This window comes from Camelus ferus, chromosome 16 (genome assembly GCF_009834535.1).
Source record: "Camelus ferus isolate YT-003-E chromosome 16, BCGSAC_Cfer_1.0, whole genome shotgun sequence".
NCBI classification, from domain to species: Eukaryota; Metazoa; Chordata; class Mammalia; order Artiodactyla; family Camelidae; genus Camelus; species Camelus ferus.
Window position 1 is genome coordinate 41,265,568 of NC_045711.1, and position 23,819 is coordinate 41,289,386.

General features: G+C 38.5%; 1 protein-coding gene and 1 long non-coding RNA gene across 3 annotated transcripts in view; one reads left to right on the forward strand and one right to left on the reverse strand.

The window, feature by feature from the left end:
- The first annotated feature begins 6,043 nt into the window (after positions 1 to 6,043).
- On the forward strand, positions 6,044 to 22,613 carry LOC116656810. Its single transcript, XR_004311792.1, has 3 exons — positions 6,044 to 6,292; positions 19,416 to 19,421; positions 22,602 to 22,613. It is a non-coding gene; the product is annotated as an uncharacterized LOC116656810 (long non-coding RNA).
- Positions 21,473 to 23,819, reverse strand: part of NLK (nemo like kinase) — a 131,826-nt gene continuing 129,479 nt past the window's right edge. For both annotated transcript variants that reach the window (XM_032457648.1, XM_032457647.1), the window contains one exon: positions 21,473 to 23,271. In XM_032457648.1, coding sequence (XP_032313539.1) covers positions 23,204 to 23,271 — 68 coding nt within the window. In that variant the 3' untranslated portion in view covers positions 21,473 to 23,203. The remainder of the gene's footprint in view (positions 23,272 to 23,819) is intronic.

The following is a 23,819-nucleotide window of genomic DNA, read 5'->3' on the forward strand; positions in this document are numbered from 1 at the left end:
CGCCTCTTGTATGCCCGGCCTTGGACGCTTTTGGGGATGGAGCTCCTGGTGCAGTGGGGTGTCACCCTCCAGGGCCGGGAGGACAGTGCGTGGTGATCCGTGCCGTGGGACCAGCGGTCAGGAGCTCTGTCCCGCCGTAGTTGAGGGTCCCGGAAGCCTTTTGAAGGAGGCAGCCAGCCTCAGTTAAGAAAGAAGCACAGGAGGTAAAATTGACTAGTCTTGGTGATTGTGGAGGATGAGGGAGGACCAAGGGTTCATTTTCATTCTGCAAATATTTTAACTATATGCTGGGCCCACGTCTGCCTGGGACAAGATGGGGCTTCCATTCACTGAGAAGAGGGACATAGAGGAGAAGTGACTGAAAGAGAAAGTAATTTGGTTCCGGCCATGTTTCATTGAGCAGTCTCTGCAGCCTCTGAGTGGGAAAGTCTAGCAGGTAGTTGGATAAACATGTCAGAAGATGTAGATTTGTGAGGCCTCGGCGTTTGATGGTAGTTGAAGTTTTGAGAGCAGGAAGTCTGTAAGATATCTTAGAGGAGTCCTAAATTCAGAGGTCATGGGAAGAGGGCGTTGAGATACAGGTGGACAACAGGAGTGTGATATCTCAGAAACATGGGGAGAGGGAGGGTCAGCTGTGTCAAAGCAGCACTGAATGGTACCCACCTGTGGTCTTGTGAGAGCAGCTGTGGCTGATAGAGGCAGAAGCCAGATGAGAGCAGGGCAGGGGGTAAGGAGGTGGGGAAATCGAGGTAGTGAGTGAAGACATCTGGTTATGAAGCAGGAGAGAGAGACGAGGCAGTAGCTGGAGGGCTTATTTACTTTTCACAAGAGAGAGACTGGAACACTTCTCTTTAAATGCTGCTTGAAGTTTCATCTTCAAGGAGGAGAGGTAGTCCATACAGGAGGAAGAGAGCAGGAAATGTGGCTCAAGGCCGCCGAGGACCTGGAGAGAATGGATTAGGGTTGGTCAGAGGAGAGCTGTGCTCCCCAGAGTGGGCCCCAGGGGGCTAAGACAGAAAAATTGTTGTCAGTGTGGGGGACCCAGCTGAGATGTGTGGCCATTGATCTGGAGGCCTCACTCTCTAGGCTGTGTGCTTTTCTCCCATTGTGAGGTCTTCTTACAGAAATGCTGTTGGCCTCACCCAGGGTCAGGGTGATTCTGAGGAGGTGAACAAGAGAGTGATTGAAGAGGGCGAGCATGCGGTTCAAGCAGGATAGGGAGTGAGTGACATGAGGCCAGAGGGGACTGGGAGAAAGTGGGAAAGTGAATGGGTGTGAGGCCTGGCTGAGGAATGAGCATGAATGTGATGGGAGCAACTGGATGGATGGGCCAGAAGGTTGGGAGAGGATGACAAAGGGGGTGCAATGTCTGGGCTTCTGGGATCAGAAGAGGTTCTGCCCAGGGGGAGCTGTGGCAGAAGCAGAGTGGAGGGGGAGGTACTTGGAGATGAGGTCAAAGGACAGAGAGCCCAGTGTGTGGGATGCATCGACTGCAGAGGCCACCTCGGATGGTGGTGGCAGTTATGTGGAGAGAAGGTGGTGAGGCCGTTGCCAATGTCTCTGGTATGTAAGGGGAGTGACCAGGAGGGAGGTGGGCTTGGGCTGAGGTCTGGCTTACCCCTTGGAGAGTGGAGGGGAAATGGTGTGGATGTGGCCTTGGGGAGCAGGGAGGCTGGTGACCCCACCTCCTGCCCCTGAGCCTGTGGAGCGTGAGAAAATGAACAGCTTGCCATAGGGAGGGCTGCGGGGAAGCCGAGACCTTAGGGGCAGGGGAGTCAGGTGTCAGTCACGGTGGGATGTGAGGGCAGGGGCTGTGGAGGGGTTTGTGAGCCCCACAGTAGAGGTGCTTGGGCTCTGGAGAGGAGGTGGGAGGACAATCAGAGCAGGGTGGAGGGAGCGCACAGCAGGAGAGGGAGGGGGAAGTTCCTTCTGGGCTGATGAATAAGGGATGACCTTCGTCAGAACACACAGCTCTGGCATTCCGGGGTTGCTGGGGGACAGGCTGGAGTGCCCCAGCACCCCTGTACTCGGGAGGGGCCTCCCTCCTCCCCAAGCATGGCTTTCGGGACAAGGCGGCACCTTTGAAGCTGTGCTCCATGCTGATTGTAACTGCCTGCTGGGGAGAAGGGGTGTGGGGCCCCTCAGCTGGGATTTGCCAGGAACGTGGTAAGTATACAGCTGCGGAAGTGACTGTGCTTCCAAAGGCATCTTGCCCAGCCAAGTTTGTTATCTGTAGATAAAGATTTTCAAGGCCGAGCACTTTTGGAAGGCCCTCCATCCAACAAAATCTCTGTCCAGCTGCTGTCTTATGTTTGAAATTCCTTTAGTGGGGGAACTGCAGCTTGACGAGGTCAGGTAAGGGTAAAAGTAAATGGCCTTGGGGAGGAGGACATGGCTAACCAGCAGATTTTCACCCAAAGCAAGTGTTGAGTGAAAGAATGACTTAAAAAAAAAAAAAAAGTCCTAAGCAGCTTCTCTGTCCTGAGTGAGAAGAGGTTATGTTTAGCACCTTTTGAAAATTATGTGTATTGTGATGAGTGAGACAAATCCCACTAGCCCAACAATGGACCCCACAGTGATGGAAACAGAATTCTAGCCTTGTGACCCCAGCCCGAGCTAGACCTGCTACCTTCCTCTTTGGCAGCAACTGTCCAAGCGCTTTCTTCTCTCTGCTTTTGTTTGACTTTTCTCCTTAAAATGCACCCATCCTCCTCACCCACCCCTGCCCGCCTCCCCGATCCCTCCGTGTTTTAAGGCCCAGTCAGAGGCCTCCTGCCCTGATTGCCTCTGTCTCGTGGCGGCGTCTCTGAGCCCGCGTCGTCTCTGACCCGATCATTCCTTTCACTCTGAGCAACAATGATCTGAGTACGTGTCTGCACAGCTTTTCTCTTCTGCACAATGAAGACTGTGTCTTTGGCATCTTTATTTTACAAATACAAAGCTGGGGTCATTGTCGAGTGAACTAAATATGAAAGTTAGGCCTCTCTGCACACTGAGGCAGAGACGGTCACCCGGTGTAATCGTAAAGGGAAAACTGGGTGTAAGAACAGCCGACCGATGGCGAGATGTAGACCTGTCAGATTTCAGGAGGTTCTGCAGCTAATAGGAAATGGTAAGACCTGGAAAGCCCCTGTGGCTTTAGGATCAGCAGATGGCTCCACACCTCAAAGCCAAAATATGTTCGTTAACAAGAGCTAAGATTCTGTCAGTCCTGGAGGTCTAGCAAGGAGGCTGGGGCTCGGGGTAGATTCAGAATGTTCTGTCTGGAGATCTGTGGGTTTCACGGAGGCGGAAGGCAGCTGGCCCCTAGGCTTGAGTGATTACCTCCTTTTCATGTCAAAGAAACTGTGAACTTGGGCAGAGGGACAGAGCAGGTGGGGATTAATTCTGAAAGACTGTTTAAAATTTGGATATTTTGTTGTTTGTAGATCTTTTTGCATTAATTTTAGTTATTGCATTAAATATTATTTATCCTGATTACTAACTTTTGGTGTCTGGCTAAGTTTTTGCACCTGAGATGTCTTACTGGTCCCAGCCCTGGCTGTCAGGGAGGAGTGGAGCTAAGTTTGATTTGGGGAAGAAGGGTCAGGTTACTGGGCCTGGAAAGCAAAGCGCCAGTAGATTTGGTATCAGGGCAATAGGGGGACAGTGGGGGGGATCTTGAGCAAGGTGGTTGGGGATTGCAACAGTGTCCTAGGAAGGTTTGTCTGGCTCCAGTGTGCAAGGTGGTCTGGTGGGGGTGGGGAGGCTGGAAGCAACATACTGGCATTTGTATACTAGATTGTGTGTTTCCAGAAGTTTTGTAGTTAACAAAGGAAAGAGCTGGGATTATTAGAGTCAGGCTTTTTCCAAGATAGATGTTTCAAATACATTTGGTGGTGGAAGTAAAGGGGCCCATTTAATGGAAGTTAATATTTCTCATGGAGTTCCTACTGTATTCTAAAGCAGGGGTTGGCAAACTTTAACTGTAAACAGGTCAGATGGTACTTCAGGCTTTTCTGTCCCAGCTACTCAGCTCTGCCATTTGTTGTGTGAAAGTAATACAGGAAAAACGTGGGGCAAGGGGATGGGCTGTGTCCCAGGTCTCAGTTGAGTCTCTGCGATGTCCCCTGCCAAGTGTGGGTCCTTGGCTTCGTGCAGGAAAGAATTCAAGAGCGAGCCATAGTAGTGTAAAAGTAGATTTATTCAGAGAGATGCACATCTCATAGACAGAGTGCAGGCCATCTTGGAAGGTGAGGGAGTGAGAGGCCACGAGGCGCGGTGTTGCTAGTTTTTATGGGCTCAGTAGTAGATGGCGCTGGATAAAGTTTGTTGAGGAATGAGATGTGGTCTCAGAATCTCTCTCCATAGATTACTTATTAATTACAAAAGAGAAAGGTACCAAGCGATCCAACTAAGTATCACCAAAAATGGGACAAACATTTGTGTCTCCTGATTTAATGGATGGGAAGCATACCACATCACCTCTGTAATAAGCCTTTCCAAAAATGTTTAACCTGAATCTAATTAGAAGTATCCACATTTTGTAGTATATGCTACATGACAGTTGGCCTTGCACCTTCATAAATGCCAAATGCCATGAAAAAGAAGGCAGAAGGACTCTCCTATATTAAAAGATGCTGAAAAGACATGATCCTTGGCTCAGTCTTGAATTGGAAGAAAAAAAAAGCTTATAAATGAAATTTTGGGGACAACTGGAGAAATTTGAATATGTCCTGTATATTAGGTAATATACTAATTGTTAAATGTCTGTGGTATGATCATGGGATTGTAGTTATGTAGGGTAATGTCCTTGTTTTAAGAGATATATTAGGGGTGAAGTTTTATGTTTCAACAAAAATAAGGAAGTATTAATAAACATACGTGTGTATACATGCATATTTGAATGAATCTATTAGGGGTTTCATAGAAAAAGCCAAGTAATCTATGGAGAGAGATTTTGAGACCACATTTCATTCCTCAGCAAACTAATAGACTAATAAAGCAAATGTGGCAAATGTTTAAAACAGGTGAATCTAGGTGAAGGGTATATGGGTTTTGTTATACTGTTTCTTTCTACTTTTCAATAGGTTTGACATCTTTCAAAAGTTTTGGCAGGACAGAGACACCCAAGCCTAATTACCCTCAAAACAAAACAAAAACGTTTTCCTTTAATAAATGGCATCAATTTTTTTTTTAAAAAAGCACAACTGGAAACTTTTTATTATTCCCTCAGGAATAATGAAATTCAGAAAAGCTTTATATAAAATTTTTAGATTACAGTGTTTTTTTCAGAGGCTGTTAAAGTTTATTGTAAAATGCTAAGTGGAGTACATTTTAAAACTGTTAGAAGTAATCACTGTGTTCAGCCAGGTTGCAGGATACATAACAATATACAAAAATCACTTGTAATTTCTGTATTAGCAATGAATAATTTGAAAACAAAATTAAGGAAAAAATTCCGTAAAAAATTACATGGGAATAAATTGGACAAAGGAAATGCAAGACTTGTACATTTGAAAACAAAACATTGAAAGAGATGAAAGAAGAGCTAAATAAATGGACAGACATTCCATGTTCATTTAATATTTAATATTAAATGAGTAGGTTTAATATTAGTAAAATGGCAATATTCCCCAAACTGATTTACAGAAATGCAACCCCTATCAAAATCTCAGCTAGCCCTTTTGCAGAAATTAACAAGTTGATTCTAAAAGTCATGTTGAAATGCAAGGGACTCAAGAGCCAAAATAATCTTAAGAAAGAACAAAGTTGGAGGATGCACACTTCCTGATTTCAAAACTTCAGAGGTGCAGTAATAAAGCAGTGTGGTAACTGGCAAACAGACATAGATCAGTGGGATAGAACTTAGATCCAGAAATAAACCATTAGGTTTACAATGGATTTGATGTCCTCTAAATGTTTTTTATTACTTAGAAAAGAGAGACTGAAAGTAAATTGATTATATAATGATTAAATATCTTTCCATTTCTGGAACAGCACAGCTTTATATTTTTTAATTGTGGTAAAATAAACGTAAAATTTACCATTTAAACCACTTGAGGTATACAATTCAGTGGCATTAAGTACATTCACATTGTTCTGCAACCATCGTTACTACCCATCTCCAGAACTTTTTCGGATTCCCAAATTCTGTACCCGTTAAACATAACTCCCCATCCCCCTCCCTCCTCGCCCCTGGAAACTACTTATCTATTTTCTGTCCCTTTTCTAGGTACCTCGTATAAGTAGAATCAATCAATATTTGTCCTTTTATGTCTGGCTTATTTCACTTAGCATGAGGTCTTGAAGGGTCATCCATGCGTCATGTGTCAGCATTTTTCTTTTTAACTGAAGTATAGTTGATTTACAATGCTGTGTTAGTTTCTGGTCTACAGCAAAGTGATTGAGATATACATATATATTCATTATTATATATTAATATATACAGATCTATCTATCAAGAATAGTATATTCTTTTTCATTATGGTTTGTTACAAGATACTGAATATAGTTCCCTGTGCTACACAGTAGGACCTTGTTTATCTACTTTATATATATAGTAGTTTGTATCTGCTAATCTCAAACTCCTAATTTATCCTTCCCCACCCTTTCCCCTTTGGGAACCGTAAGTCTTCTATGTCTGTGAGCCTGTTTTGTAAATAAGTTCATTTGTATCATATTTTTGACTCCACTTATGAATGATATCATGATATGTGTCTTTCTGTCTAACTTACTTCATTTAATATGATAGTCTCTAAGTCAATCCACGTTGCTGCAAATGGCATTATTTCATTTTTATGGCTGAGTAGTATTCTGTTGTGTACATATACCACATCTTCTTTATGTATTCACCTGTTGATGAATATTTAGGTTACTTCCACATATTCACTATTGTAAATAGTGCTGCTAAGAACATGTATCTTTTCAAATTAGTTTTCTCCAAATATATGCCCAGGAGTGGGATTGCTGGATCATATGGTAACTCTATTTTTAGTTTTTTAAGGAATCTCCATATTTTTCCATAGTGGCTGCACCAAATTACATTCCCACCAACAGTGCAGGAGGGCTCCCTTTTCTCTGCACTCTCTCCAGCACTTATTTTTGGAAACGTTTTGATGATGGCCATTCTGACTAATGTGAGATTATAGCTCATTGTAGTTTTGATTTACATTTCTCTAATAATTAGCGATGTTGAGCATCTTTTCATGTGCCTGTTTGCCATCTGTATGTGTTCTTTGGAGAAATATCTATTTAAGTCTTCTGCCCATTTTTCAGGTGGGTTTTTTTTTTTTGTTATTGAGTTGTATGAGCTGTTTGTATATTCAGGAAATTAAGCCCTTGTTGGTTGCATCATTTGCAAAATTTTTTTCCCAGTCTGTAGGTTGTCTTTTCATTTTGTTTATGGTTTCCTTTGCTGTGCAAAAGCTTTTAAGTTTGATTAGGTTCCATTTGTTTATTTTTGCTTTTATTTCTATTGCCTGGGTAGACTGACCTAAGAAAACTTTGCTATGATTTATGTCAGAGAATGTTTTGACTGTGTTCTCTTCTAGGAGTTTTATGGTGTCATGTCTTGTATTTAAGTCTAAGCCATTTTGAGTTTATTTTTATGTGTGGTGTGAGGGAGTGTTCTCATTTCATTGATTTACATGTGGCTGTCCAGCTTTCCCAACACTACTTGCTGAAGAGACTGTCTTTTCTCCATTGTATATTCTTGCCTCCTTTGTTGAAGATTAATTGACTGTAGGTGTGTGGGTTTATTTCTGGCCTCTCTGTAATGTTTCATTGATCCATGTCTTTTTGTGCCAATATCATGCTGTTTTGATTACTGTAGCTTTGTGGTATTGTCTGAAGTCTGGGAGGGTTATGCCTCCAACTTTGTTCTTTTTCCTCAGGATTGCTTTGGCCATTCTGAGTCTTTTATGGTTCCATATAAATTTTAGAATTATTCTACTTTTATGGAAAATTATGGTAATTTGATAGGGGTCACATTAAATCTGTAGATTGCTTTGAGTAATGTGGCCATTAAATAAAAATTTTTTTTTTTAATTTTAAAAAATTTTATTTTTTATTGAAGTGTGGTTGATTTACAATATTAGTTTCAGGTGTACACAAAAGTGATTCATTTATACACATACATATATACACACATATATTTTCAGATTCTTTTCCATTGTAGCTTATTACAAGAAATTGAATATATTTCCCCATGTTATACAGCAGGTCCTTGTTGCTTATCTATTTTATATACAGTAGTGTGTATCTGTTAATCCTAAACTCCTAATTTATCCCTCCCCCCACCTTCCCTTTTGGCAACCAGTTTGTTTTCTATGCCCATAAGTCTATTTCTGGTTTGTAAATAAAATTTGTATCTTTTTTTAGATTTTACACATAAGTGATATCCTAAGATACCTGTCTTTCTCTATCTGACTTACTTCACTTAATATGATAATCTCTAGGACCATCCACACTGCTGCAAATGGCATTATTTCATTTTTTTAGTGACATTATGAGTAATATTCCATTGTATATATACATCACATCATCTTTATCCATTCATCTGTCAGTGGATGTTTAGGTTGTTTCCATGTCTTGGCTATTGTAAACAGTGTTGCTATGAACATTGGGGTGCATGTGTCTTTTCAAATTATAGTCTTCTCTCTCTGGATATATGCCTAAGAGTGGGATTACTGATCATATGGTAACTCTCTTTTTAGTTTTTTAAGGAACCTCCATTCTGTTCTCCATAGTGGCTGCACCAATTTATATTCCCACCAACAGTGTAGGAGGGTTCTTTTTTCTCCACACCCTCTCTAGCATTATCCATAGGCTTAAAAAAAAATTTTTTTTAAATGGAGGTACTAGGGATTGAACCCAGACTTCTTTTTTTAATAAAAGCTTTATATTTTTTCTTATTTATTTATTTATTTTGATGGAAGCACTGGGGATTGAACCCAGGACCTTGTGCATGCTAAGCATGTGCCCTACCACTGAGCTATTTCCCTCCTCCCAAACCCAGATTTTTTAATGATGGCCATTCTGACTAGTGTGAGATGATACTTCATTTTAGTTTTGATTTGCATTTCTCTGATAATTGATATTGATATGAGCCCACTGGCCATCTGGGATATGGCCATTTTAACAATATTAATTGTTCCAATCCAAGAGGATGGGATATCTTTCCATTTCTTTGAATCATCTTCAACTTCCTTCATTAATATTTTATAGTTCTCAGTGTGTAAGTTTTTCACCTCCTTGGTCAGGTTTATTCCTAAGTTTTTTCTTAATGTGACATTTATTTATTTATTTGGGTGGGGTTAATTAGATCTATTTATTTATTTAATGGAGGTAGTGGGGATTGAACCCAGGACCTCATGCATGCTAAGCATGTACTCTACCACTGAACCATACCCTTCCTTCTTATGCAATTTTAAAAGGGATTTTTTTACTTTCCTTTTTTGGTATTTCATTGTTACTGTAAATAAATACAACAGATTTCTGTATGTTAACCTTGTATCCTGCTACCTTGCTGAATCCATTGATTAGCTCTAGTAGTTTTTATGTGGAGTCTTTAGGGTTTTCTATATATAGTATCATGTCATCAGCATATAATGACTGTTTTACCTCTTCCCTCCCAATTTGGATCCCTTTTTTCTTGTCTGATTGCTGTGGCTAGGACTTCCAATCCTGTGTTGAATAGAAGTGGTGAGAGTGGGCATCCTTGTTTTGTTCCAGATTTTATCAGGAAGGCTTGCAGTTTTTCACTGTTGAATATTATGTTGGATGTGGGTTTGTCATAAATAGCATTTGTAATGTTGAGATATGTTCCCTCTATGCCCACTTTAGTAAGAGTTTTTATCATGAATAGATTTGAATTTTATCAAATGCCTTTTCTGCATCTATTGAGAAGATCATGCAGTTTTTGTCCTTTCTTTGGTTGATGTGGTGTATCACATTGATTGATTTATTGAAGCTTGTGACCCTGGGGACGAATCCAACTTGTTTGTAGTGTATGATCTTTTTTATGTTGTGGGATTCAGTTTGCTAATATTTTGTGGAGAATTTTTGCGTCTATACTCGTTAAAGATATTGGTCTGTAATTTCCTTTTTTGTGTCTTTGTCTGGTTTTGGTATTGGGGTGATTGTGGCTTCATAGAATGAATTTGGGTGTATTCTCTCCTCTTCAATCTTTTGGAAGAGTTTGAGAAGGATCGGTGTAAGTTCTTTGTGTGTTTTGTAGAATTCCCCAGTGAAGCCATCCCGTCCTGGACTTCTATTTGCAGGGAGTTTTTAAATTACAGAGTCTGTTTAATTTCTAGTGATCAGTCTGTTCAAATTATCGATTTCTTCTTGATTCAGTTTTGTTGGGCTGTATGTCTCTAGAAACGTGTCCGTTTCTTCTCAGTTGTCCATTTTATTGGCATACAGTTGTTCATAGTATTCTCTTATGGTTTTTAATATTTCTGCAGTGTTATTTGCTATTTCTTCCCTATCATTTCTTGTTTTACTTGAGTCCTCTCTCTTTTTTTCTTGGTGAGCCTGGCCAGAGGTTTGTTGATTTTATTTACCCTTTCAAAAAAGTAATTATTGGTTTTGTTGATTTTTTTCTATTATTTTTTAAATTTCTATTTTATTTATTTCCTCCCTGATCTTTATTATTTCTTTCCTTGTGCTGACTTTAGGTTTTGTTTGTTCTTCTTTTTCTAATTCTTTTAGGGGGTAGATAGCACCCAGCATCCCCCACGTACCAGCAGACACACATTCTGGGCTGGGGAGTGCAGCAAGGTGGCTAGGACTGTCTGTGCTGGTCTCTCTTTCTCTGTTCTGCCTGCTGCACTCTGAGCCTCTAAGCTCTTTATCTGTCCCAGCTGATCTCCTAGCCAGTGAAGGAGGTTCCCAGGGTGAGGGAATCTTTTCTTTTCCACAGCTCTCTCCCAGGGGTGCAGGTCCCATCCTGATTCCTTCCCCCCACCCCCGTTATCCTGCTTGGTTATGCGGTGATCTTTCTCGCAGCTTTGGTTGTATGAGATATGCCAACGTTCAGTAGGTATTCTGTGAGAATTGTTCCACACGTAGATGTATTTTTGATGTATTTGTGGGAGGAGGTGAGCTCCACGTCCTTCTATTTTGCCATTGTGCCAAAGTCCCTCATTTCTTTCTTTTTTTAAGCCTGAATAATATTCCATTGTACATGTATACGGTATTTTATTTATCCATTCATCCATTGATGGACATTGGGTTGTTTCTCCCTTTTGGCTATTGTGAATAATGCTGCTATGAACATGGGTGCACAAATACCTGTTTGAGTTCCTGCTTTGAATTATTTTGTGTATATACTCAGAAGTGGGATTGCTGGATCAAAGGCCAATTCTAATTTTTCTTGAGAAATTGTCACACTTTTACATGGTATCTACACTATTTAACATTCCTATCAGCAGTGCACAAGGGTTCCATGTTCTTATATTCTCTCCAACATCTGTATGACATTTTTTGATATTTTAATCTTTTACTTATATTTAATTTTGATATTTAAATATTTTGCTTATATTTAATTTTTATCAGAACTTAGTAGCTGCAGATTCCACCTAATTCTAATTGTGGAAAAATGACTACTGTATAAACTGATTGGAAAGTCCTTATTAGCAAACCAAGCAGTCAAAATAGATTTACCTTCTGTTGGAAAAAGTCTGACTTCATTTTATACATGTTTCCATTAAAAAAAAATCTCAGTTCTAAAATTCAAGACAGAGCTGTGCCATGAATTTGTTGTCTGAGTGAAGTAAACTACTTCCAGTTTCAATATTTCTTTCTAATGCTCTCTTTGCTATACTTTCCAGGAGTTCTCTTTTGGGATTGATGTGTTATTTGACAGGAGTGAGTGAGGTCTTTAGAAACAAAAACTGTTTTAAATTGTCTCTTTACATTTATAACTTAGAAGACTGATTTTTTGAGTATAGGTAAGTACATTTGACTGTCCTTTTTGATTGGATTACTGCATTCTGTTGATTCTTATTTTGTGGTTGCCTTTATTCCTTTGATAACTATGTAAGCTTAAAAAGCTGAAGCTCTAAACTGTTCTTAGAAACAATGAACAGTATATATATGTAAATTTTACTTTATTTTTTTTATCAGTTGAAGTCTTACTTAATTAGTTGCAACCTATAATAGTACATATAGTATTTAAAGTAGTAGATAAAGCAAATTGATTTCTCCCCAATATTTGCCTAATCAGTTAATACAATAGTTTTTTAGTATGGTGTATTGACAATTAGTAGATGCTACATGTTTGGGAGTATTTTGTTTTTGTTTTTTAAATTTAAGTATAGTCAGTTATAATGTGTCAATTTCCGGTGTACAGCACAATATCATGCATATACATACATATATTAGTTTTCATATTCTTTTTCATTAAAGGTTACTACAAGATATTGAATATAGTTCCCTGTGCTATAGAGAAGAAATTTAAAAAAAAAATCTATTTTTATATATAGTGGCTAACATTTGTAAATCTCAAACTCCAGGAGTTTTTTAAATGTTATCTTTGACATAAAAATCCTCAACAACTTCCTAAAACATAGTTTCAGTATATAGGCCTTTAAAATGCTACTTATATTTTATTAAAATAGTTTTTGACATCCATACATATCTAAGAGCAAAAATAATTCCTGCTGGTTAATTTATATGTATTGTTACTTATCCAATATGCAATATGGTCTTACGTAGCACTTATTTTTTAAAAATTTTATTTATGCATTTACTTTATAGCATTTAAAAAATCGAAGTATAGTTGCTATACAATATTATTTCTTACAGGTATACAGTATAGTGATTCACAAACTTTAAAGGTTATACTCCATTTATAGTTATTATAAAATATTAGCTATAGTCCCCATGTTGTACAGTACATCCTTGTGGCTTATTTTGTGCCTGATAGTCTGTACCTCTTAATCCTCCTCCTCCATCTTGCCCCTCCTCCTTCCCTCTTCCTACTGGTAACCACTACTTCCTTCTCTACATCTGTGAGTCTGTTTCTTTTCTGTTATATTCACTTGTTTGTTGTATTTTTTTAGATTCCATATGTAAGTGGTATCTTACAGCATTTGTCTTTCTCTCACTTATTTCACTTAGCATAATGCCCTCCAAGTCCATCCACGCTGTACACCAGAAACTAATACAACATTTTAAATCCGCTGTACTTCAATTAAAAAGCAAACAACCAACCCATTTAAAATATGGGCAGAAGAACTGAACAGACACTTTTCCAAAAGAGGAAATGCAGGTGGCCAACAGGCATATGAAAAGTTGCTCAACATCACTAAGATCAGGGAAATGCAAATCAAAATCACAATGAGGTATCACTTCACACCTGTCAGAATGGCCAAAATAAAAAAAAACACAAATAACAAATGTTGGCAAGGATGTGGAGAAAAGGGAACCCTTGAACACTGTTGGTGGGAAAGTAAATTGGTGTAGCCACTATGGAAAACAATATGGAGGTTTCTCAAAAACCTAAAAATAGAACCACGATATGGCCCAGCAGTTCCACTCCTGGGCATATATCCAAGAGCAACAAAAACATTAACTCAAAAAGATACATACACCCTGCTATTAACAGCAACATTATTTATAATTGCCAAGATATGGGAGCATCCTAAATGCACATCAATAGATGAATGGATAAACACAATGTAGCACATACATGCAATGGAGTACAACTCACCCACAAAAAAGAATATTTTGCCATTTGTGGCCCTTCATTCACTTTTTTTTTTTCACTTCAAAAACCATAATTTTATTAACTGGCATAAACATTTCCATTGCATCCAAAACAACAAAATACCTAGAGGTTACCTATACTCTGAAAACTGTAAAACACTAATGAAGGAAATTGAAGACAATACAAAGAAATGGAAAGATATCTTGTGCTCTTGGATTTGAAGAATCAACATTATCAAAATGGACACAATACACAAAGGAATCTAGAGATCCAATGCAACCCGTCAAAATACTCATGACATTATTCACAGAACTAGAACAAACGATTCCAAAATTTATATGGAACCATAAAAGACCTCGAATTGCCAAAGCAATCTTTTGTAGGTCTTTTTTTTTTTTTTCCTCTTATTTTTGTTCTCTTTTCTTATGGTTTGATGACTAGAGAAATTACTTTAACATTTGTTGTAAAGCTGGTTTGGTGGTGCTGAATTCTTTTAGGTTTTGTTTATCTGTGAAGCTTTTGATGTCTCCATCAAATCTGAATGCGAGCCTTGCTGGATAGAGTATTCTTGGTTGTAAGTTTTCCCTTTTCATCACTTTAAATATATCTTGCCACTCCCTTCTGGCCTTTAGAGTTTCTGCTGAAAAATCAGCTAGTAAACTTATGGGAGTTCCCTTGTATGTTATTTGTTGCTTTTCTCTTGCTAATTTTAGTATTTTCTCCTTACCCTTAATTGTTCTCAATTTGATTACTATGTGCCTTGGTTTGTTCCTCTTTGGGTTGATCCTGTGTGGAACTCTCTGTGCTTCCTGGACTTGGGTGACTGTTTCTTCTCCCAAGTTGGAAAGTTTTCAGTTATTATCTCTTCAAAAATTTTCTCAGGTCCTTTCTTCTCTTTCTGGGATCCCTATAATGCGAATATTAGTGCGATTCATGTTGTCCCAGCATTCTCTTAAACTGTCCTAATTTCTTTTCATTCTTTTTTCTGTTCTGCAGTAGTGATTTCCACAAATCTGTCTTCTAGCTGACTGATCCATTCTTCTGTCTTCCTTAGACTATTCTTGGTTCCTTCTCTGTTATTCATTTCAGTGATTTTGTTATTCAACTCTGGGTATTCTTTCTATTTTCCAACTCTTTGCTAAAAACTTTGCTCTGTGCATCTATGCTCCTCTCAAGTTCTCTGAACATCTTTGCCATCGTTACTTTAAACTCAGATAAATTGCCTATCTCCTCATCACTTATTTCTTCTGGGATTTTATCTTGTGCATTGGCCTGGAAGATATTCCTCTGCCGCCTCATATTGTCTATCTTTCTATTTGTTTTTAGGTAGGTTAGTTACATTTCTTGACCTTGGAGAAGTGGCCCTCTGTGGGAGACATCCTGTGTGTCCCAGCAGTGCACTCCTCTCATCACCCAAGGGCCATGGTCTAGGTGTTCCCAGTGCAGAGTCTGGCTTGTGTTTGTGGATTCATTCCACAGGCTTTGGGAGTGTTGTTTTCTTATTTCTGGTATCTGCCCCCTGGTGGATGAGGCTGGATTAGAGGCTTATGCAGGTTTCCTGGCAGGAGTCAGTGCCTGCCCACTGCTGGGTAAAGCTTGACCTCTAGTGGGTAGGGCTGTATCTAGAGGCATTTGTGGCTTAGGAAGTCTGCTGATGGGTGGGGTTGTGTTCCCATTCAGTTTGTTGTTTGGCCTAAGACTTCTCAGCCCTTAAGCCTACAGGCTGTTGGGTGGGGCTAGGTCTTGGTGCTAATGATTCAATCAAGATGTCAGCCTCCAGGAAAGCTCATGTAGATGAACACTGCTGGAACGTCTGTTGCCAGCTTTTATGTCCCTTGGCTGAGCTGCATCTGTCCCCTATCTCCCCAGAAGACCTTCCAAAACCAGCAGGCAGGTCTGGCCCAGGTTTCTATGAAATCACTGCCTCTGCCCTTGGACCTGGCACATGCAAAATTCTGTGTACGCTTCCCAAGAGAATGAAGTCTCTGTTTTCCCCAGATCCATGGGGCTCCTGGAGTTAAGCCCTACTGGCCCTCAAAATCAGATGTCCTGGGGTTTCCTCTTTCCAATGTCAGAAACCTTGGATTGGAAGCCTGATGTGGGGCTTAGAACTCAGACTTAATTATTCTTCGGCTTGTGGGTCACCCACCTTGGGGGTACGGGGCCAGATTATACTGTGAGCACACCCCTCCTACCATCCTGCTATGGTTCCCTCCTTGTTTCCAGTTGAAGATCTTTTTTGCAAGGTTCCAGCCTGTTTTTTTTGGGGGGGGGGCAGCGTTGTTTAGCAGTTGGTAGTAGTTTTGTTGTAGCTGTGAGGAGAGTGAGCTTGTGGTCCTATTACTCAGCTATCTTGACCAGAAAAGCCTTATATGTAAATTTTTAAATGGTTTTCTCTCTCAATGAGTTACTCTTCCTAGAATATACTTAATTTACCCCCCCCAAAACCAACCCAACCCCCAAATTGTCCCTTTATTTGGCAGCCCAAAAAGTTTTTACACAAAGGGACATTGTGTCACAGTAACATTTAGGACACGTGAGAAGTACGTCTTTTGTAAAGTGTGATAAAGGTGATTATGAAGTGTGGGGGTGGAAAGGATAGCTGGAAGGAGACTGGGGATGGGTAGAAAACATGTTGAAATTGATTCTTAACAATGTATGTGCCTATGCACCTCCTGGAGAGTCTTCATTTATCTGCAGGGATATCTGTATCCTAGTTTAAAGAATGCTAATTAATTTTATCCCCGTTTCAACTAGACATTATTTTTGCTGTATGCAGTCTGTTTGCTTGATTTTCTTCACATGTTCACCAGTTTCCTTGTTCATTCTTGCTTTGATCTGCTTGTAGTTATTCTTTCTTCTTGAAGTACGTCCTTTAGAATTGCCTTTGATGAGTATGTGTTGATAATAAACAATTTGTTTTCTGAAGAGATCTTTATGTTTTTGCACTACATGTTGGTTTATAATTCTAGGTGAACAGTTATTTTCTCTTAAAACTTTGACTATATCCTTTGGTTGTCTTCTAGATTCAGCTGTTGCTCTTGAGAAGTTTCAATGTGTTATTTTTGGCAATTTTTTCTTTGTACATTTAGGACCACCTCTTTGTCACTCTGCAGTTTCACTAAAGCTGTCTATCCCACTTATGATTTGTTGTGCTTCCTAAATTCAATGATTCCTGTTATCAAGTCTAAGAAAATTTCAGCTATTATTTATTTATCTTCTAACCTTTTATCTTTGGAATTTCAATTTTATACAGATTCAACCTTCTTCACTGTATCCCTGAGTCTCATTATCTTTTATTACTTTCTGTGCATTTGTGTATTTTTACTGTATACAACGTAATGTATATTGGGTAAGTTTTCAGAAGTTTTAGCTTTCATTTTTTATTGTAGTATAAGTAATTTACAATGTTGTATTAGTTTCTGGTGTACTACGTAGTGATTCGTTTTATATATATATAAAGAATATATATATATTCTTTTTCATTATAGGTTATTATAAGGTATTGAATATAGTTCCCTATGGTATACAATAGAACCTTGTTGTTTATTTTATATATAGTAGTATGTGTGTATCTGATCACTCTTGTATCTGCTCATTCCAAACTCCTACTAATTTATTCCTCCCCTCTTTCACCTTTGGTAACCATAAGTTTGTTTCCTATTTTTGTAAGTAAGTTCACTTCTGTCATATTTTAGATTCCACATATAAGTGATATCATATTGATGTGTGTCTGTCTGACTTACTTCACTAAGTATGATCATCTCCAGGTCCATCCATGTTGCTGCAAATGGCATTATGTCAATTGTTTTTTATGGCTGAGTAGTATTCCATTGTATATACTTACCACAATTTCTTTATCTGATCATTTGTTGATGGACATTTAGGTTGCTTCTTTATCTTGGCTAAAAAGTAAACTGTAAATAGTGCCACTGTGAACATTGGGGTACACATATCTTTTCAAATTAGAGCTTTTGTCTTTTCTGGATACATGCCCAGGAGTGGGTTTGCTGGATCATATAATAACTCTGTATGTTTTTAAGGAACCTCCATACTATTTCCCTCAGAGTCTTTTTTTTTTTTTTTTTTTTTAGAATACCTAATCATTTATATTGCTGGAAATACAAGTTCAAAAATTTCTGCTGTACTCAAAAATATATGAACCCAACTGGTTGCAAAACTCAGCTTAAGCTGATTCTTCATAGTTAGATGAAAGCCTGATTTGGTTATTCTGTTGGTCTTTATTTGCCATTTGTATGATGATGTATATTAAGACGTTAATTTTTAAGGCCCTTGTTGGTAAGACAACTGAAGAACTATTGAATAATGAATTTTGGCAAGTAGTACGAAGTGAGAAAAGGTGCACAAATGAGTAAAGAGGGCCACATCTGAATCTGGCAAAAGTGAGAAAGTTTGTACAGCTAAATGCCTCTTGATTTTTTCAGTGTGTCTAGTGGGATGGAAAAAAATGGTTAGTTTTTTTCAAAATGTGGTTTGAATACTTGTCTTTTAAGGAAATTTGTAGTAGAATAAAAAATGACTTAGAAAACATGTACTACACATATGAGCAATGGCTTACCTGGGGGGGGAAATTGGTTAAATTGGTTCTATCTTGAATTATTTTTCTTCATGGAGAAACATGTCATGACAAAGGAGAAAACATAGATAAGAGGTCATAAATTCAAGTTATTCGTTGTTTCCCTTTATAAAAAGAAAATGGCTCAAAAGCTTTAGCTTTACGTGTGTTCATGTGGAACAACCTTCCACATATATCAGATGGAAAGGGCAAGACGCAGGACAGTGTACATATTGTAGTCACTCCTATAAAAATATATAAGCTTGACTATGCAGCGCTATCTCTGGAATGATCCGTAGAAATTGTAAACAGTGGTTTGTGCCTCTAGGGAGAATGATTTCCTTTTCACCATCCTTTTGTAGGTTGTACCTTGTGAATGTATGACTAATACGCACACAAACAATACAGTTTTTAAAAGGAACTCACAATATTGTCTTCACAGGATTATTCTTCTCAAGGATAAGCATTCTCAAAAACTTTAAGGTAAAGCCACTCATTTAAAGAAAACCATGATATATTAAGACATTTTTATAACAGTTGGCTGTAAGGATGATGAGCTGTGAAAATTAGTATTACTATTAAAACATAAGTTAAAAAAAATCTTTCTTTACTTAGAGATCTTTGATGGGTAGCTCCCTGAGACAGTAGGCGACTGACCACTGTATCAGAGACCCCTGAAGTCGGCTACCCAGCATAAACAATGACCTTTTAGGAAGAAGGTCCACTTGTTAAAAATTCTACCAACAGCAACCCCCCCAAAAATTGTAACTTACCACTTCTTTCCAAGTATCTGGGCATTGTTCACTCACTGATAAAAGTCACTTAAAAGTTCAGGGGAAAATGTTATCGCTTATGTATTTGATTCTCAAAATATTTTAAACCTGAGAGAGTAGAAACTGGATGTTAAATTTGGTGAGCAGTATCAGTCACTTCAGTTCAGCCCTGATTTCCAAAATGGAAAACAAGATTCAATAGCATCTGACTTATTAACTGGAATATTTTTGTTTTTTCCTTTATGGTGTGTCACCACCATATGACATATTTTTTTAACTTTGAGATAAAAACATTTTTACATTTTTAAACATTGAGATAAAAGTACATTAAAGAATGGAAGGCCAAATGTGCATGAATTTTGGAGTTGAGATGGGAGTGAGGTCTCTGATTTCGGGCTTATGTAACTTACGGGTGGACGGTGAAGCCCAGGCCCAGGGCTGGGGGCAGGGAGCAGATGGAGCACTGTAACCTGAGTCCTTCTGTTCCATCTCACCTGCCAAAAAAGAAAAGCTGGTGCTGTGCTGCCAGGAGCACCACCCTGGCACCGGTCCTAACCTAATATGAAGAGGGGGGCTACAGCCCAGCTCAGCACACAACTCTGTCCCCCACACCCCAAGCATACTCACAAGTCCTTTCCCTTCCACAGTTCTTCATGAAATGTTGAGAGTGGCTTTAGCAGATTAAGCCTCAACCATTTTGCTAGTCTAGGAAGGGGAAAAAAGAAAGAGCTAGTGGGGAAGTGAGAATGATTTAATAATAAAATGTGGGTAGGGAGGAGGAAACATTATTAATTTCATTTTTGACATGTCTGAGATGCCTGTAAGATACCCAAGTGGAAATTTCTAATAGACCCTTAGCAGTAGATTTTGGCTGCACATTGGAATCAACTGGAGAACTTAAGAAAACAAAGACAGAAACTTACAACACAAAACTGATGCCTGATCTTGCCTCCAGAGATTCTGAGGTGCAGGCTTGGCACTGGAATTCCTGAACGTTCTTCAGGTGATTCAACTCAGTAGCCAAGCCAAGAACCCTTGGCTTTGAAGTAGGATGAAAACCTAGGACTGATCCCTAGCCCAGAGAACATGTGAGGATTCAGCAGGGGAAGGAGCCTGTAAGGGAGAGCTGTGGCCTCTAAAAGAGAGAAAGACCATTTAGGGAAGGACAGGTGGAGAGTCAGATACTGCAGAGAAGACCCTGAAAGTGTCCACTTACTACCGTGCTGTCTGGGCATTACTAAAGCACATGAGAACAGACCCCCAGAGCTGCCTTAAAGATCTATGTAAATTTTGCATTCTATTCTTTAATATACTTTTAGTTTAATATAAAAGTAATATTAAAAATGACATACCACAGAGGAAAAACAAAGTAAAAATTCCAAACCTTATGAGCCATCATAAGAGATTCTATCTTCTGGGTCCTTATACTTAAATTGCAGCTGATTACAGCCCTAATGTACCTGTCCATACTGACTCTACTGGCTGTGGAAATTCCACATTTTTGCAATTATCAACAATTTTAAATAAAATAAGGCACAAATCCCTTGGTTAGATGAGCAGGTTCCAGTGAGAACAGGTTAATATATTTTTCTCTAATACTTAATGTGTAAAGAACTTCAGTTTCAAAGTGTTACATGTGTAATTAACTCATAATACTCTTGAAAGTGATAAACTAGTTTTCTTATTTAAGCATTATTAACAAGGCTTCCTTATAAGTAATTCTTGCACATAGTAGCTATTCAAAAGTTTGTTGGATAAAAAAACTAGTATTAGTTTATGTAAGTTAGAACAGTCAACTCCGCCTATGTCAGGGGAAAAAAATGCATTCATTTTGCTACATCAGGAAAACACAGGGAGAAGTACACATGCCATCTAAAAACCCAAGAGTAACGTTGCTTTATCCAGCCTCAGGGAAAGTATTCTGAAGTTAGGCAGTCTGGCATCAGGTCTTAATTATGCCACCACCCAGCTGGGACTTCTTCCTTAGCTGAAAGTCCCTTTGGGCTGCCAGGGTCAGGAGGCAGGAAGGAAGAGAAGGGAGGGGATCAAGCCCCCTTAGCAGTCTGCTGCATCCAGAGCAGTCCACTTTATTTAATACAATGGACTCCACTACGCTGGAGTTTGATTTCACATGAGAATAGGATTCTTAAAAGTTTGAAAACCACTGGATTACACTCTAAGGTCTGGAAAGACGTTCAAATTGCATATATATATTTTAAATCACAATATCTTTGACATTGGTTAACGTAGTTTCTAATATGTTTTTGGTAATCTAAAGTTTCTGGGAAGATTGAAAAAAAATCCTACAATTAATTTCCTCAAAGATCAAAATGTAAATATAAAAAGGAAATGTCCCAAAACTTTGCAAATTCGGGAAACAAACTGTACTGAAGAGAAAACAAAGGAAAATAACACATATGACACAACTTTTTCAAATGTCACATTTAATGTTTTCACCACTGTACTTCAAATCTACATTGTACAAAGTGACCAGTAAGTGTGCACGGTAATTGACCAACCTCTGAGATTGTACCTTTCACACCAGTGTCTTCTTGGGCTCTTTTGATACTAAACACGTTTCTCATTCAAGTGAATTGAAATGCTTCAGTTGGGTTGATTCTCAGGAGCCTCATAAAAAAAAAACAAAGATATTGCACCATCTTTGTTTAGTAATTCAATGTTTGTTTCTTTCACAGCAAATAATTACTTCATTGAAGTTAAAACTTCCAAACATAACTTATTAATAGTCTTCAAATTCAGCTCAGATCACTCAAGATGAAAATACTCTGCTAAATACAGATAACTTACAATAACTTTAACAGTTAATTGTCCATAACACACACCAAGGTTTTTTCCTAGACCAATTTTAAGACGATCCATTAGTATTCCTTGTACAGGTGAAAAACGATCTTCAATTTTCTTGTCTTTTTATTTTTAATATAAAAGTTGGAAGGGACATTCAAGTTTCAAGTCTCCACATTGAACTTAAAAAAAAAAATAGTCATCATCAGCATGTGGAGGTAAACAAGCCAAGTTGTATAACTCCAGGAGGTAGAGGCCTTCAATTTGTATTCATATATACATATGCACAGAAGAATTCAGTGTTCCAACAGAAAAAAGAATTTGTCAAAAAAGTAATAAGTTATTTACTACTGTGACATTTCAAGACTCCCACAGCTTTGCCTAAGGACACAAACACATTTGACATAATTCCTTATGTGCCTTTTTTTGTGGCTTAAATTTTTTAAAATTTGTTTTTGTCTTTTTACTGTCCAGTGCAGGAAAAGTCTCACAAAATTTCACAGACCTAAAATGTGCAAGCTAGTTCTCTCTCTATACAGCAATTGGGATTCTTTTGAAATTAGCCCAGAAATGAATTATTTACACACATGAAAGATGCATGCTTGGAGGTTCTTTTATGTAAGAAAGAGCAGAAAAACTTCTAATAAAAATAGATTAAATATATATATATATATTTATACTGGGTAAGGAAAACAAAAGTTTAGTCTCTCCTAGTCACAAACTCATTCTCTCTACCCACAACATTGGATTTTAGACAGCACACGTCACCGTCACGGCTCTAATGAGAAGCTAATTATAGGGCTTGATCATTAGGTGGCATGCCCCTCCCCCGGTCCCCCCCCCCCCCCCCAGGTGCAGCCACCATTAGCTCATGTGGCTCCATGATTGGTCGCAGGCAAGGTTTCTAGATTCTTTAGTTTTAGAAAACCCCAAATTTTCAGGAATGGCTCAAATATCTAAATGTTTGACTGTGTGTGTGTGTGTGTGTGTGTTTGTGTGTGAGTGTGTGAATAATCTCACTTCATTTTAAAGAGGAAAAACAAAACAAAACAAAAAACACAAAACCCCAAACTCCCAAATTTGGTTCAATTCTCTTTTGTTCTGAGGTGAGCCATAACAGCTGCACTAAATTCATAAAACATGTGCAACTCTGGGTAAAATATTTTTTCTTCTAAAAGCACAACCACTTTACAGGATTAAAAGTCTAGTAACATTTCTAAATATTATTCATATCATACAAGTAGTGGTTGTTAATTTAAAACTTCATTAGTAAAATTACAGTACAAGCATGATTAACCTCCAGAATTGCAAATCCCAGACTCCAGTGGAAAGCTACATTACATCTTCAGTAGTACATTATCTTCCACCGTCACTCCCACACCAGAGGAGAGGGGGGCATCTCAGACGGCTGAGCAACAGTGGAACTGGAAGAAATCAGAGACACAGTGAAATCAGTTGTAGCATCACAAAAGGCAACAGGGCAATTCACTGCTGCCTGTTCTCCCTTCTTCCTTTAAAGAAAAATTATAAAGTCCATTTTGGATTTTTATTTGTTTCTTTTCACTTCTGCAAAGTTGCATTTGTTTCAAATTGTTTAAGGCTCTGTATCCATAGGAGTATGATACAGTGGTATATGGTATAGTGGCTAATAACATGGGCTTGAAAGCAGCATGTCAGTTACTAGTTGTGTGACACTGAGCAAATCCCTTCACTTTTCCTCTCCTGGAAAGGGCTGACTCTATCCACCTCACAGGATATTGTGATAGGATAATATATGTAAAGTGCTTTCCACAGTGCCTACTTCATAATAAATGATAGCTATTATAAACAATAATGCCTATACTCAATCAGGAAAATAACTTCAAAGGATACAGAATTAGCCATTTAAAACTAGCTTCTCAAAATAAGGTGACTTTAAGTGGGGACCTATTTTGAATGAGCCTCATAAGCATTCTTTTATCAAGTTTTAATT